General features: G+C 37.8%; 1 protein-coding gene across 9 annotated transcripts in view; it reads right to left on the bottom strand.

Moving 5' to 3' along the window:
• ZMYND11 (zinc finger MYND-type containing 11) overlaps positions 1-14939 on the bottom strand; it is a 106185-nt gene that overhangs the window by 13439 nt on the left and 77807 nt on the right. For 8 of the 9 annotated variants that reach the window (XM_071561549.1, XM_071561545.1, XM_071561548.1 and 5 more), the window contains 7 exons: positions 14564-14725; positions 5490-5567; positions 4977-5069; positions 3419-3506; positions 2182-2237; positions 1390-1467; positions 732-850 (listed from right to left, as the gene is read on the bottom strand). In XM_071561549.1, the coding sequence (XP_071417650.1) occupies positions 732-850; positions 1390-1467; positions 2182-2237; positions 3419-3506; positions 4977-5069; positions 5490-5567; positions 14564-14725 (674 nt within the window). The remainder of the gene's footprint in view (positions 1-731; positions 851-1389; positions 1468-2181; positions 2238-3418; positions 3507-4976; positions 5070-5489; positions 5568-14563; positions 14726-14939) is intronic. The other variant, XM_071561552.1, reaches the window with a different exon arrangement.

Genomic DNA, 14939 nt, shown 5'->3' with positions numbered 1-14939 from the left:
AAAACACTGTTACTGAATTGTCTAGACCCTTTGGAGATGCACCAAACTATACCACCTTCCCAACAACCATGAAAATTACTTTGCAAATGTCTCCTTTTCTTACATTATAGGCATATAAATAAAGCAGGAGAAAAATTAGTATATCCACTGTAGTAACACTACTATGACCCTCCCCAAATGCTGAACTGACTGCAGATGGAAGTAAAAGCTGATCTCTAAGAGTGACGTTTCCAACGCAAAGAGTGATTCTCTGAAACTGCAAACTAGCTCACAGCAGGAGCTCTGTCAATGTTCTAGCAGTGAGACACAAACATTTGTGATGAATATTATGTTACTAAAACAAAAAATTCCAGTGTATCTGCTCAGATGAGAAATTGCATGAAGTCAATACTGCTGGTAGTAAGAGTACATACATTTCTGTCCAGTTTTCACCTTGGCCTGGATTAGCAGGCTGCTACTAATTTGAAGAAACAGATGAAGTTCACTTGCTGTCTTTAATTAAAATGGCATTAAGTAACATCCCTATGGCAACTGTGGAAAAGGAATCTCTGAGCCATTTGGACACTTTGGATGTGTTAGACTGAAATTTAAATTTTCTGAAACAATTATGGCAAAGTATTCTGTGTTTCTAATGTTGGCAACTCACTGAGCCAGGATTTATGACATGATAGATGAGATAAATTCTTGTAAGTATTGTTTGTAAAAAGCAGCACATGGAATTAATAAATTACCTTTGGTGGTGATGGCCAAAAAAGCGAACATCAACTTGATTGTCCTCTTTCTGCATGACTTTGGCTGGCCAAAACCCAAAGCCTTTCATTTTGGCCCAAACCAACTCATGATTAGGTATCTGGAAAAAATGTTGTATTTATTATTGAATATAAAGTATTACATTGATAACTCCCACAAACAGTTTGCTGTAATACTATGCTAGTATCTTAAGAATATTGTTGCTGTTTAGGTCTAGTGCTATTTTCTTTTTTATCTTCTTACAATACATATTTCCCTGTTAGACATATTGCTAGGATCAAAGTAAAAAAAATCAGTCTAAAAAGGGTATAACAGTCTATTGAAAACAGAGATTTTAAGCAGACTAAAAATTAGACTTATCTCTATAGCTTAATTCAGGAGCAAAGTTTTATTTCTGTAAGCTCCTTATATTCTTGTGAAACTGTTGTAACTGGCTGATACCCAAGTTTTATAACCTATATTGTTGCAGCTTTGAACTTCAATCAACACTTCACTTGTGTAAAATATCTAGGCTTACAGAGTCTTAACCATGCTTAGAAACAGGCCCACTGAAATGGAGTATTCAACACATTAATGACACCAAACTTGCAGGCTTTCATACAGAAGAGCAAACAAATAAAAATCTGTGTCAGCACATACACAGGGATAGCAGAACCAATTGTCGGGTCGTGCATTTGACAAATAGAAACAGTTCTTGCAAAGCTGCAGTTCATCCAGCTGAAAAAAAAAAGAGAGGGTAAATAAGCCAAAAAATCCTATTTATGACTTCAGTAGTATTCCTCTCTTTTAAGTAGTACATTTTTGCAGCCCCTCCTGCAAATTTGATGGAGTTACTTCTCTGCATGCAAACTAGAGGTGTGAAACTGTGAGAGAATTAAAGACAAGCTGCAACATTATTCATGTTTCAGAAAACCCAGGCAGAGGAAGGAGACTAATTGACACATTAATGATCTATTATAGATGAAATGCAAAGAATAGTTCTTAAAATTCATCAAATATTTAAAGTACAAAAGAAAAAAGTGTGTCAGCTCCCCTAACTTTATTTTCTGGTCTCCTCTGAATGTTGAGAAATGTCTCAATGCCAGTTACAGAATTTAGTAGAAATCTGAGCTCAGGTTCAATTTATATTGTCAGAAGTACATGTAAAGTATCATAAGTACAATTATTTCTAGTCCAACTATATATTACTTGATTATTTTCAAAACTAAAATTTGAATATCAGTATTTTTAAAGTTTTAGTCTAGTTGCCCAGGAAAAAAAAAAGAGAAAGAAAAAGAAAAAGGAATTCTGAATCAGCTCTTAGACAGTTTAGAGAAAAATTGCAACAAATTCCACAACCTTTTTATTTTTGTAATATGAAGAATAACTTTCTTAGATTCTGAAATGAAAATCAGTATCTTGACTACATCTTGGTTACTTGGCAGTACTTACTTCATGACATGTGTCTTTGTAAAGCATCCTTGCTATATCAGCTTGTTCACTGTCCGCTATAAATTAAAAATAGATGGCATGAACAATCATAGTATGATCACGAAGATTTGCAGCTGTCATTAGTATGACTTTCATGCTATAATTTAGAATTGTGCTTGAGAATACAAAACATAATTTAATCAGTTGGACAGCCCTTCCATTTAAAATTTTCTAACAATCAGTTCAATATTTGTTTTCTGTTTCACAATGCAAAAACACCACTTTCACACTGAACAATGCAAATGCACATCTGAGGAGCAGCAGCAGGGAGACACAGTTGCTCTTAATATGGATCCAGTTCTTTTCTCTGCTAGTATCTTAATGACACGCTGCAGTTGTCCTAAAACATGGCTCTCTGCTATCACCACTTGATGGGAACACGAGTACAATCACAGAAGGACCACTGCTCTGAGTAATGCTTCACACACTGTTTATAACTGTGTGATTCCTTTACCCTGTGTGTTCCTCTACTGCCATATTCACATCTCTCCATACCAACCAAAGTGTGAATCTCCTGGTGCTGCAAACAGACTGGTCCCACCTTCCTGCAGCTTCACTGATGGGGGCCGTGTCTGAAGGGGAGAACCACATCCTGCCTGAAATGGTGGCTCTGGAGAACATTGTTACAGGACCTGGCCATAGCTTCTGGATACAGTGGTGGTGTTTTCTGACTTCCAGTCAGTCACTCCTCACCCTCCCAGTGGCTGGTATCCTCTCTGATGGCTGTAACTCTACACACCACACCAGCAGCACACTAGAAGTGTGGGTGTAGCTATATTTGCTGCCACAATAAGACGGATATTGCCCAAAAGTAAAGGAAATATTTGTGTGTAGTACATGTCTTTGCCGACACAGCACATCAGAGACCAGACCTCTTTCTACCCTAGGACAACAAATGTGTATTGGCAAAAATCTGCAGTAGAGACTGACTTAGCACTTAGGCTACAGAAGAAACTGGATGGCAAAGGTGCAAATTCCCACTAAGAGCTTTAGCCAGAGAGGAAGAAAATAGTTCTGTAGTAGGTGGGCCAGAAAAGACCCCACAAAGTCCTCTTGCAGCTTACTTTGATTTTTAAGGGCTCTGAAATTACCTCATCCACACTTAAGACTGTCTAATAACAAATTCATTCCTGAACTTGTGAGTTTCCTACAAATATAGACAAATAAAACAAAGCAAGCAGTAAAGGTAGTATTTTACCTCCATAGAAAATGACTGTGTTGTGCAGAAGCAGTTGAGCATCTGCTTTGAACTCCTCATAACTCCTGTACTTTCCTTCATTTACTTTCTGCACAAAAGAAAACAAAGGGCTGTGAAAAATAACTAAAAGTGCTGTACCTGTTTAATGCAGAGAAGCTTTCAAAGAAATCTGCATTATGCAACACAGATCAGACACTGTCCTTCCTGCCTGCAGAAGGAATACTTACAACTCTTTTACATGGATTGTTAGTACCTGCGCACTGGCTGCATTGGTCCCTTTATGCAATGCCCAGAAGTAAAATGGATTCTTTAATACCTGACCACGTTTAAAAAGGATTTTCTTGGTTATAACAGAGTGAATCTGGAGTAGCTTCAGCATAAGGTATGGCCCAGAACATTTGTTCAAATTAAAATATATTCCCTGAGAAGAACATTTTGTACCTTAAAATACCATCTAGTTTCAAATCAGTGTTGACTGCCTTTAAACTTCCAGGATCTTCACTTGACAGCCAGTGTTTTCTGATGAAAGGTGATTGTCCCAGTCTTCCAAACTCATAACAAATGCCTACATGGAGCTATGAAATTCATTTTCTTAGTATGATCTTTTGTCTGATAAGGAATGCAGCGTTTTCAGTTGTGCTTTGTCAGGAACACCTACTAGAATTCTGATCATCAAACAAAACATCATCAGTTTATAGGATGTCACCAAGGCCAAAAGACCTTCTGTGGAAGCAGGAGAAGGTTACAGGTGAAAGGAAGGCCTGACCTGTTTTCAGGCTCAACCAGTGTTGCCAGTACTTCAAGTCAGGCAGCAGTGCTGGTCTCCAAAACTGTCAGTGAAGCTATTGTTTATTCATGTGTTTCCATAATAAAACAAAGGCTTTCACATCTTTGGTTGTAAAGGGCAACATACACCACAGCATTGCATAGTAATCCAGTTGCAGCAATGAGTGAAGATGAACATGCTGCTCATTTTGGTCATGTGCAGTTGATTTATATAAATCATGATCAGACCTTTCTTTCAGAAAAAAAGGGACAACTTATTTACTAGCACTTTATTCTTTGAACAATTAATGCAAAACAGATGTTTTGAGTGAGTCTTGTTTTTTCATGATCAAGAAAATGCTTGGTTCTTTATGAATCATTTAGACGTTTATAAAGTTGACACCTACACAAGGGCAATTGGAATATGGTCAAAACTACTGGGCCAGATAGGCAAACATAGGCACTCAGGTCCATATTCAGCAATTTAGCTAAAGGGTACTTTGTCTAAAGATTTTAGCTACCTAAAGCTCCTAATAAAACGTTAGGACAAAAGGACTTGAGGATACTCTGTCTGAAAACTAGGCACCACTCCAAATGGTTTTACTCAGTTACCTATTTCTGAAGAAAAGTTTGAAATGCTAAGCTCCCATATCCAATGCTAGATACAGTACTGAAATACCGATTACAAGGAAAATTAAACAGGATTAGTACTTTAGGTGTAAAGGAGTTTTTAGTCCTGCAATGTTAAAAGACACCATATGCAGTGTGGAAGTTAGAAAGCAAGTCACTCTACCTCCTGTATAGTGGGAACATCAACAGCTGAGTGCACCAGCCTTCGGTACATTGGGTGTTTGTTGTCTTTCCCTTTCTTGTTTAGATCTATAGCCTGGAAGGACCATGAGACAGTGTATGTTATTGCATTTAGAAACACAAAAATATTAGAAAAAGCAATAGTTTGAACTATTTCAGGTGGGGACTACACAAGACCAGACTGGGGATCTGCAATCTGGCAGATCACACAAGTCTCAAACCTGAAAAATGTCCCTTTCAGAGGAGCAGAACCTGCCCCTGTCAAAATTATACTAATGCAAACAAGAAGACCTGATAAGCCTATGTTGAAATACATACACCACTTATGACAGTGGAAATAAAAACCACCTTCTTGTAGCCCTCCTCCCTGCATGACAGTGGAAATAAAAACCACCTTCTTGTAGCCCTCCTCCCTGCACAGTTACCCATGGACAACCATAATGCCTCCTCTCCAGTGCAACACAACACTGAACAAACTTCCCTGTTTCAGACTCACCCGCTCCTTCATACGAGAGACTATGAACCGCAGGTATGTGCTCATTTCTTGTTTACTTGTGTTTTTCTTCTTGATACTCTGCCAAAGAAAAACAGGCTCATGTTATTATTTTAAACTTGACTTCGAAATTCACCCAATAAAAATTTTCTCTGCATTAACACATGATTTGAAAAGGTAACTTTGAATCACATAACACAATTTTTTTTGGAAAACCTTTTCTGGGAAACTAGTAACACTAACAAATCATAACAACTATATATGTTGCTTTGAATTATGTCTGGGCTGAGGACTTCAGCTACAGAAGAATTACAAGTTTTATTTCCACTTATATCCATTATAGTTTGTCAAAACCTCTCATATAAAAAGTAATTAGAATAAAGCAATAAGAAAGGCATTTTAGGGAGCAGCTTAAAATTTATTTAATGGTCTTTTTATTAGCAAGGTATTAATACTTTCAATAAAATAAGAAATAATTTTTAAAATAATATTCTGTACCATCTACAACTTATGTGCTTACTAAGCAAAATAACACCATCTGGGAGGAAGTCACATCAGTTCTAGCCAGTAGAAACTCAGAGCACTTTTTAGTGCTCAAGAAGTATAGCAGTTATGGACTTTTGTAGTTGTTCCTTCATAAAATCTAATCCAGATTCTGGAACACAGATCACTACTTCTTAGCAGTTTGGACTTCAGAGTTTTTCCCTCTCATCTTAGACTAATATAATGATTTATCCCCACTCTTCAAAGTCTATAAGTCTATCCAGGCTAGTGGGAAGCCCTGCATATAGAAAATGTCCTGCTAAACAGAAGGTGGCTCTCTGCAAATGCCTAATGTGCTCGTACAAGCCAGCCCTTCTCACTCCACATCCCAGCAGCTGTGCACAGTTCTGCACGGCCTTACAACAGCTGGCTGCAAACTGCTATCTCCTCCTTGCTATTACCTACAGTACTTCTCCAAAACAAAAGCACAGTGAAACAACAGCATGGTTCCAAGTTTATTATCCTGAGGTGTTTCTAACTGCTCAAATCTCCTGCAAGGTTTTTACCCCTCCTCACACCTCCTTATGAACCGAGTGCCAAGCTGAGTTCTTCCCTTCTCAAGCCTCACATCATCACTTCTATGTAAACTGTGTGGACCAAACTGGCTCAGTTACACCTGCATCCTCATAATTTGATGGTCTTTAGCAAGATCCACATAATTATGCAGACGACTCTTGCTTAGCAAACACAAGAAAAAAAGAATCCATGTTCTAATAGGTAACTAAAAGAGTTATGAGGCTTAAGAATTTTTGATTACTAGAAGTGTGCTATTTTTCATTTAATTACTTATATATGACTCTGAACATATAGAGTGAGCACACACATTGAGTACAGAGCAACTACTTTTATGTATTTACTTGGCAAGACTAAAAATTATACATTAACAAAAAAAATTCTATAGGATTTGACTGTGTCTCCTCTGTTTATGTTCCTTCTGCAAGACACTGAAGACACTGAAAATCACAAGGCTGTGTCCTGTGGTTGCAAAGGTGCAACCTATACATCTCAGGATTGTACTGACTGCCTCTTTCTTAAAACAAGATTGTACACAGCACTACCTGCAAAGCTGTTTATTTGACTAGCATCAATTGGAATTGTTACACACTGTGCTGAAATACCCATTCAGTCATGAATCTACTTAGATACTACAATATGAATAACAACTCCACAGCTTTCTCCTGACTACCAGTGTGGGGTAAAACTCACTGCTGTGGAAAGGGCCAGACCCACATATTTCTAATACCTGAACTTCCTTTAAGCAGTATTTTCATGAAAGTAATGGTTGTCTGACCTTCCTTCCAAACTCTGGACTGAGACAGAATTTTATCCAGCACCATTTATCTGAATCACCTTCTGTATATTCATGTTTCACTCTGTCTGCCATGAAAACGTGCATTCTGCTGGAATTCAAATCACCTATTCAGTTTCTCATAAACCAACACTGCTACTGCAAATGAAAGCCCAAATGTGCATTAAATTATCTGCATTATGAAATGCTGCTGTCATTTTGTCATTTCAGGCACAGGAGTGCTGTATGCTTGCTAATGACACAGCATTTTAGGAGACTGAAACTTGTAAGAACACAATAAAACTCACTTGCACTGCCTAGTCCTTCTAAACCTCTTTTTCTGACATGGTTCTGAATTTATCATCCTTTGAATTCATGTGAACCATTTTTCATGCCCTGCTGGGCAAGACGGTTTGTAAGAGACTGTGTTGAGATAGATGGTTTACAGTCCTATCCTTCAGATCATAAGAAAAGATAGATAGCTGACTTTGTATCATTATTGAAATCAGCAATTAGTATCATCTTAAGCACCAATGAAAATGATTTAATTAACTTGCCAATTCAGGCAAACTTGAGTATCTCCAGTTTTCCTACAATTCCCTACATTGATTTATCTTAAGAAAAATTTGATCTCCACGTTCCTGTACTAAATTTTGAAAGGTAATAAATTTAGGGAATTGGAGCCTATGAGCCAGTAAAACGTCTTTTTATGGCAAGGTTGCTCACCCTTTGTAGAAAGCAAGTTATATTCCAACCTCTTCATTCACTTTCCAACAAAGACTAGCCATTTAGGATGTACCATTCACACATTCTTTGGAAGTTATAATGTAAAATGTGTAATTTGAAAAACCCCAAGGAACTCTTCTTTGTATTTTGAAGACTTTTAGTGTTCTCAGAGAAATCAGCCTAGAGCCATTTAAAGCAAGAAAACAGATAATCCTAGATGGGGACTATGTTTTGCATGAAACCTATTTATATTGCTCTGACACAACACAGTATACTCACTTTCAGATCTAGTCAGAGTGATATATAAGCAAGTATAAATGAAAATTGGGTCTTCTAATTTCCTACTTTCAAGAAACAAAATGATAGCGACCTGTCAATCTGTAAAAGTGGCAAGATCCACCGTGTATCATCTCCCACAGTCAGATCTACTACAATATGCTCCTGCAACCCTTGTTTAAGTTCAGATTTCTTTCAAGGAGATTGCTGAGATTCAACCTAGCCCCAAAAATATTATCAGGATTCTTATACTTGTAGATAGCCTATTTTGAGGATACATTATTTTAATACAGGACTGAACTGGGTCTGGCTGGGATGAAGTTAATTGTCTTCACAGCAGCTCAAAGGGTGTTGTATTCAGATTTGTGTCCAAAGCAGTGTTGGTAACACATGGGTGTTTTAGCTCTTGCTGAGCACTGTTTGAACACTGTCAAGGCCTTGACAGTTTCTCACTCTACCCCCTCAGTGAATAGATTTAGGAGTACACAAGAGGCTGGGAGACGACACAACCAGACATAACCTGAACTAGCCAAAGAGATATTTGATGCCATATAATGTCATGCTCAGCAAGAGAAGGAGTGGAGAGGTTTAGCTCAGGAACTGGTCGGGCATCAGTCTGTCCATGGAGGGTGGGAAGCGATTGCTTTTGCATTACTTTTGTTTTATTTCTCTCTTTTCCTGCATTTCTTCACTTATTTAACAATCTTTACTTCAACCAAAAAGTTTTCTCCGTTTTCTCTTTCCCTGTCCCACTGGGAGTTGGTGAGATGTGAGAGAGAGACTGCATGGTGCTTATCTGCCTATTGGGGCTAACTCACAACATGGATAATTCCTAAGTCACACCAATTTTTTAGAGAAATCTTCAAATCTTCTGCTCTGAATTAAGGCAAACTGAAAGGCTGGTCAGGCATACGTGTTTACATAGGGGGTGTAGGAGTGAAGTAATAACCTTCACAATGGCAATCCTCATGTAGAAGATTAATGAGATCTGTTAGGTGAAAGGCCAAGACTGCAATTTAACTCTTGTGGGTGCAGGAAATACCTTAAATATGCCCTATTCTCTGAAGCACATCTGTTTCTTAGAAGCTGGTACCTGAAGGTTGGATTTACATTGCTCTTTATATTCAATATTCCAGATTAATAATAATACCTGTTAAAGAGGTTAGCAGTATATTGCACTGTGCAGGCGTGACTTATTTAGCAATTCTGACATGCTTATAGTGCAGGAATTCACAGCAAGACTTAACAAACCAGGCGAGGTTAGTAGCAGCCAGGGCACTGCCGAGAAACACTCATCCTGCAGCAGCACCAATTATGATGGAAAGGACTAATCCTTGCACTGTGAGCTGCAGCTCTCAACTCCCAGGGTGACAATGGTCACTGTGCTGCAGTTGTTGCAACCTTTTATTTGAAGGACAAAAATAGAAAACCTCTAAGAAATGCAAGGTGTCTGTGCCAGCATTCCATCCAGCTATAAGCATTTAAGTTATATTTGCTCCATGTAAAGAGGTTTCCATTTCCTGATAATCTCCCATTAATAAATACTTTCTCCCCTTACTCTCTCACCTGTCCTGTGTATACACACATCAGAGCTGTGTTTCAGGTCCATGATGGGGTTACATGAAGCCTGCTCAATGACAGATACATGTTTCTAAGGCATCAGTTTCATTTCAGAACAAACTCAGATTTCCAGAGGGTCTATCTGCAGAGGGGAACTGTGTGCATGGGTCTAACACACACTCACCACCGCTCTCTAGAAACAACTTGCCTTACACACTGGCCCTTGGATTTTTTTAAGGGCTTAAATTTCCAGAGGAATTTGGTGCTACATATGGAAAGCTTTACTGCTCTAACACCCTCTCAAACTTCCAACCCTCAGGTCCTCAGGTTTCCTGTACCATTAAGAAAGGTATGCAGGCACATGGAATGGGTCTCAGAGCAATCAATGTGCCCTGTGCCATAAGTACTGTACAGAAAAACTTCTGCATGAGCAAAATACAGCCTAAGACTTGTCTCTTTCAAAATCATATGCAGTTAAATTAGAATTTTCAAAGCATCAGGTACTTTTGGAAATGTTACAGATGAATCCACAAATTGATTTCTACTTGTATGGTGCATTAAGCACTTTCTGAATATGAAGCATCATATGAATTAAATATGCCTTTATGTGCACAAAGAAGGAGGCTCTAAGTGGAGGTTTCCCTGTTTTCTCACTGCTGTGGAGAAATTCCATTTTACTTTATTAAGTAGGCCCTATGCAGTGCATAGTTGTGCCAGCTCCCTGATTTACTCAAGGTGCATGGGAGGACCTGCTCAGGACTAACACCTACCTTCAGGTGTGTCCCCTGTGCCCTGAACCACATGATGCTAATATAGGTTCTATACTAGGACTTTACTCAACAATCCATGATTATTATTTGTATGATAACACCAAATCCTGCTTCAAGAATGTTTCATCACACAGTTATCTAACAAACTCCCACCATAACACTCCATAAAGCAAGTCATCAGAGCCATATCCTTTCTTCCTTCTTTGTATTTTACACTAACCATCTTGACTGACAGCTAGTACCAAACATCCCCTACCCAAGCACTTGAGTTACTTCACATGGGTAACCTCCATCTTTCTGTGCTTCTAACTTCCTACTGTTTGTCGTTCTCACTTGTCAGATTTTGTCTTGATTGTCAACAGCACAATGGTGTATTTTTATGTACTCTATGAAATGTTTAGTACAGTACCAGAACTCAAAAATAGCCTATTTATAGAATACTTATTAGCACAGCATTTAAGATCTTAAGATCTACAGATTACTTTAGTCTCATATGTATAAACCCCAGTAATATTGAAACACCCACTATGATAGATAAATTGGTTATAATTCCTTGCAAAGCACATGCATGGAAGACCAATCTCTGATCAGATGATTGTAAAAAATTTAGGAGTTAAGTGAAACCATATGAATAATTCTTTATTTTTGTTTCACAAATCAAAATCTTTTTCTCTGGGACAAACTATATATCAACATGCTTAATATTGCTTTTCTACAAAATTATTTTAAATTTTGAATTCTTAGAAAAGAAATATGAGAAGTCACACCAACATGTGATCAATATTATTCTATTCAGAATTTTGTATATGCCTATTATTCCCCCCAAAAACACTAATATTTTTGCAGTGCTTTCTGCAGTTTTTAGGTGCTAAATTAACAGCTGAAGAAAATTAATTTCTTCTTTTTATCTAATCTAGGAGCACCGATAAATGTATGTGTCCTACATCCTTCAGAGACCAAGTTGACTAACCCTGTCTTCAATGGACCATTCCAGTAGTGGGGAATGTAATCTGTAAGCTCATTCAATATTAAGTGTTTCTCTTGTGACCTGTCTACCAGGACTTTTGCTGATAACGCCAATTTATTTCACTTAGGGCAATGATTAGTCAACAGTCAGGGAACAGTTTCAATCACTGCAATGTGGTTTGAATTGAACTTTTTTGACTTTTGACTCTTGCTGAGAGTTACGTAGGGGGCAAAAATATTCAGATTGGTACTGTCACATTAAAAGAAAAAAAAAACAACAAAAACAAAGCACTGGACATGGTTGTTTAATGGTGTGGTGGAAAAAAACCACCAGCAGAGAAACAGAGTTCAGAAAAAGGTCTGCAAGGGACTATTATAAATGTTATGGGAGGAAAAATACTTTAAATCCTTGGCATTGTCCTTTATAAAATGCTTCTGGGTGGTCAAGTGTGCAAGATAAAGCTGCACAGGTTGATCAAACTAATACAATCAACATTTGTGAAATGAATAATCCAAAGGCTTGCTGACCTTGGCAGCATTACAGAAGCAATCTTTACATAAGAATGAAGTGTTCTTAGATTATTTCTCCCAATACATTAAGTTTTAAACATACTTTTTACTTTCATCTTTGTAAAGAGCTTTGAAATTCCCAAGTGAAAAGTGCTATGTCCAGTTATGAGAATTAAGTATGAAAAGATATGTATCTCTTTGTTCCAGCTGTCCCTTTTCTTGACCATACATATTTACTGCTGATAATGCAAAGTAAATCCCGTTGCCCTTATGCAAGATAGTTAAGCTCTGTTACATCCTCTGGACATCAGCCAGGCCTCTCCACATTACCAGATCTTTGAATATAGGCCACTCTCTTGCTTTTAAAATGAAATTAGAGCAGTCATTTCCTAGGAGAGTGGGGAGAAAGTCGCAGAATCCTGAAGCCTGACACAAGGATGCTGACTCCCACGCTTACAGGGACTGTGCAAGCTTCCTTAGTCCAAGTGTGCAGAGTAAGGGCTTGAAGTGATTTGAATTAGCTACAAGAAAAATAGGAGCTGCTGGCACAGGAGGAGAAAGGATGCCATGGCATTCGAAGTGGCAATATTCACAAAAATAGGTTATCATCACCTGAGGCACTAAGTAAGCCAAAGACCTCTGCGGCAGGAAGTATTTAAGAGCACCCAAAACCTCTCCTTAGTCTTTGTATAATAATGGGAAACCAATATATAGAAATTCAGACACAAGAGTACATTGTCTGAGTTTCGCAGGACTTTTTTCCAGGTAAACATTTATTGAATATCATTGCCATAAAGGACTTCAAAGCCTCAGGATGAAAGTCAAACTGTTCTCCAAGCTGATGTATCAGTGCATATTTCATGCAATGATTCAGCATTTCCACTCTGATGACATCCATGTTACAAAACAAATGTTATAAAAGCCATCTCATATACAAGGTGGCATAAGCCATTTACATTCTCTACTCTCACCAGGTGTCATCTAAAATTACTGGCAAACTAGACTGGAGACTGGATCTAATTTACCTAATTTTAACGACTTATAAAAACTATCAATACTTATGAGAACCAACAATTATTAAAGAGACTAAGTTAAAACATTGAAAGTGATTCATTTATATATGGTTATTCTTTTTTTTTAACAGAGGAAATACTGAGTAGCTAAGTTGAAGGCGAGCAATTAAATATGGAGAGATACAATATATGTCTCTATTCTTAACTATTTTTTACCTACCACTACTTATTTTTCATTCCTTTCAACTTCCTTGAGGCAGGCTTGATTTTCTTGCTGTTTTCCTAAATCCTGAGAGCTCCCAGTCTGAGGTGAGAGGCTACAGGCAACAGCTATTTTACCACTGGTTCTGAGGTAACACTAGTCAAAAAGTGCTGGTTTGAAACAAAACAATCCATGTCTTTTCAACAGTTGCTTCTCCATATTACGAAGTGCCCAAACCCCTACATTCCTTGCATCACAGATCATCAGAAGGCGAGTCTGCTGCTCTACAGTAGAACTAAGCTTTTAGCGAGGGGATTGCCTCTCCCTCCAGCAATCCTAGGCAGAGTGGAGCTGGCAGTTTTATGCTTTAGTCTAGCAAGAATTTTATCTTAAATCATATGCGCTATTACCTCCACAGGAAGGGAGCGTAGCTCTGTAGGAATCCTAGTAGCATGCTCCTTTGGGGGAGGTGACACAGAGACAAGAGCAAGAATTATCTGGCTGATTCACAGCCAGTTACCAATGAGCACCATCCTAACTAGAATATTTAGTCTTCTCATGATATGTAGACAACATATCTGCCCATTCTTGGAAAGTATATAAAAAATGCTTTTTGCTGTCTTCCTACCATACTCATAATAGTAGCATTTTTAAAGAAAAGTAATATAGATATAGATGAGTGAAATCCAGATTGCCCCTTTTTCACCAACAGAACCCACGGTAGTAAATGAGAAGCAGAATTTCACTCCCTATCTTTTGATACTGCCCTCATCAGTAACATGACTGTGGCTTTATAATGTCAAATATTATTCCAATAAAATATTAAAAATGCAGTCATCAAAATACAAAAAAAAGTTACATTATGATCCATTCAAATGATGTTAAGTAAAAACAGTAGCATCGTATACAGCGATTTGTTTACTCGTGTTGAGGATTTCCACAGAGTACTGCATTCCTGTGTGGCATCCGCACGGACACACATTCCCACACAGTAAACTGTGTGCCTCCAAATGTGCAAGGAAAACTTTCTGCAGTCTTCAAAAATTACCATCTGCTACATGCACCACATTTTGGTATCTCTGTATAGATGCTCTAGGTAAGTACCATCATGTCAATATTCAGTTCTTTATCCATTAACCTGGCCAGACCATTTGGAAACCTTAATGAATCTATTAATGAATATCAATCCTCTAATCAGCACATGAAATCTCATAGGTACTCACCCTGCAAACTGGGCACTGCCAGTGACTACTGCTGTCTCTAAGCCTGAACTCATCAGACAAACACTTGGAATGATACACACGAAAACACAGGTCACATATCAACACCTCTCCAGGCAAATGGCATTCAAAACAATACCAGTCATGATTTTCTGTTTCCCAGTCCTACAAAAAATACAAAATATTTTGGTATGACATTTTGTCAAAATCTGCAGGAACTAAGAACAAAATTGATATGTCTTGAAATCCAGCAGCAATTAGACATTATAAACATTTTAAGAAGAGTATAATGTTTAAAAAACAGGGGAAAACCTACATGCTTAAAGATCTTCATCAATTTAATACACACTAACTCAAATAGAATATGAATGCCAAGTTT

The sequence above is a fragment of the Pithys albifrons genome, chromosome 7 (assembly GCF_047495875.1).
Source record: "Pithys albifrons albifrons isolate INPA30051 chromosome 7, PitAlb_v1, whole genome shotgun sequence".
Classification (NCBI taxonomy): Eukaryota; Metazoa; Chordata; class Aves; order Passeriformes; family Thamnophilidae; genus Pithys; species Pithys albifrons.
The sequence above is the reverse complement of the archived record's forward strand: the minus strand, read 5'-3'. Positions and strand labels throughout refer to the sequence as shown.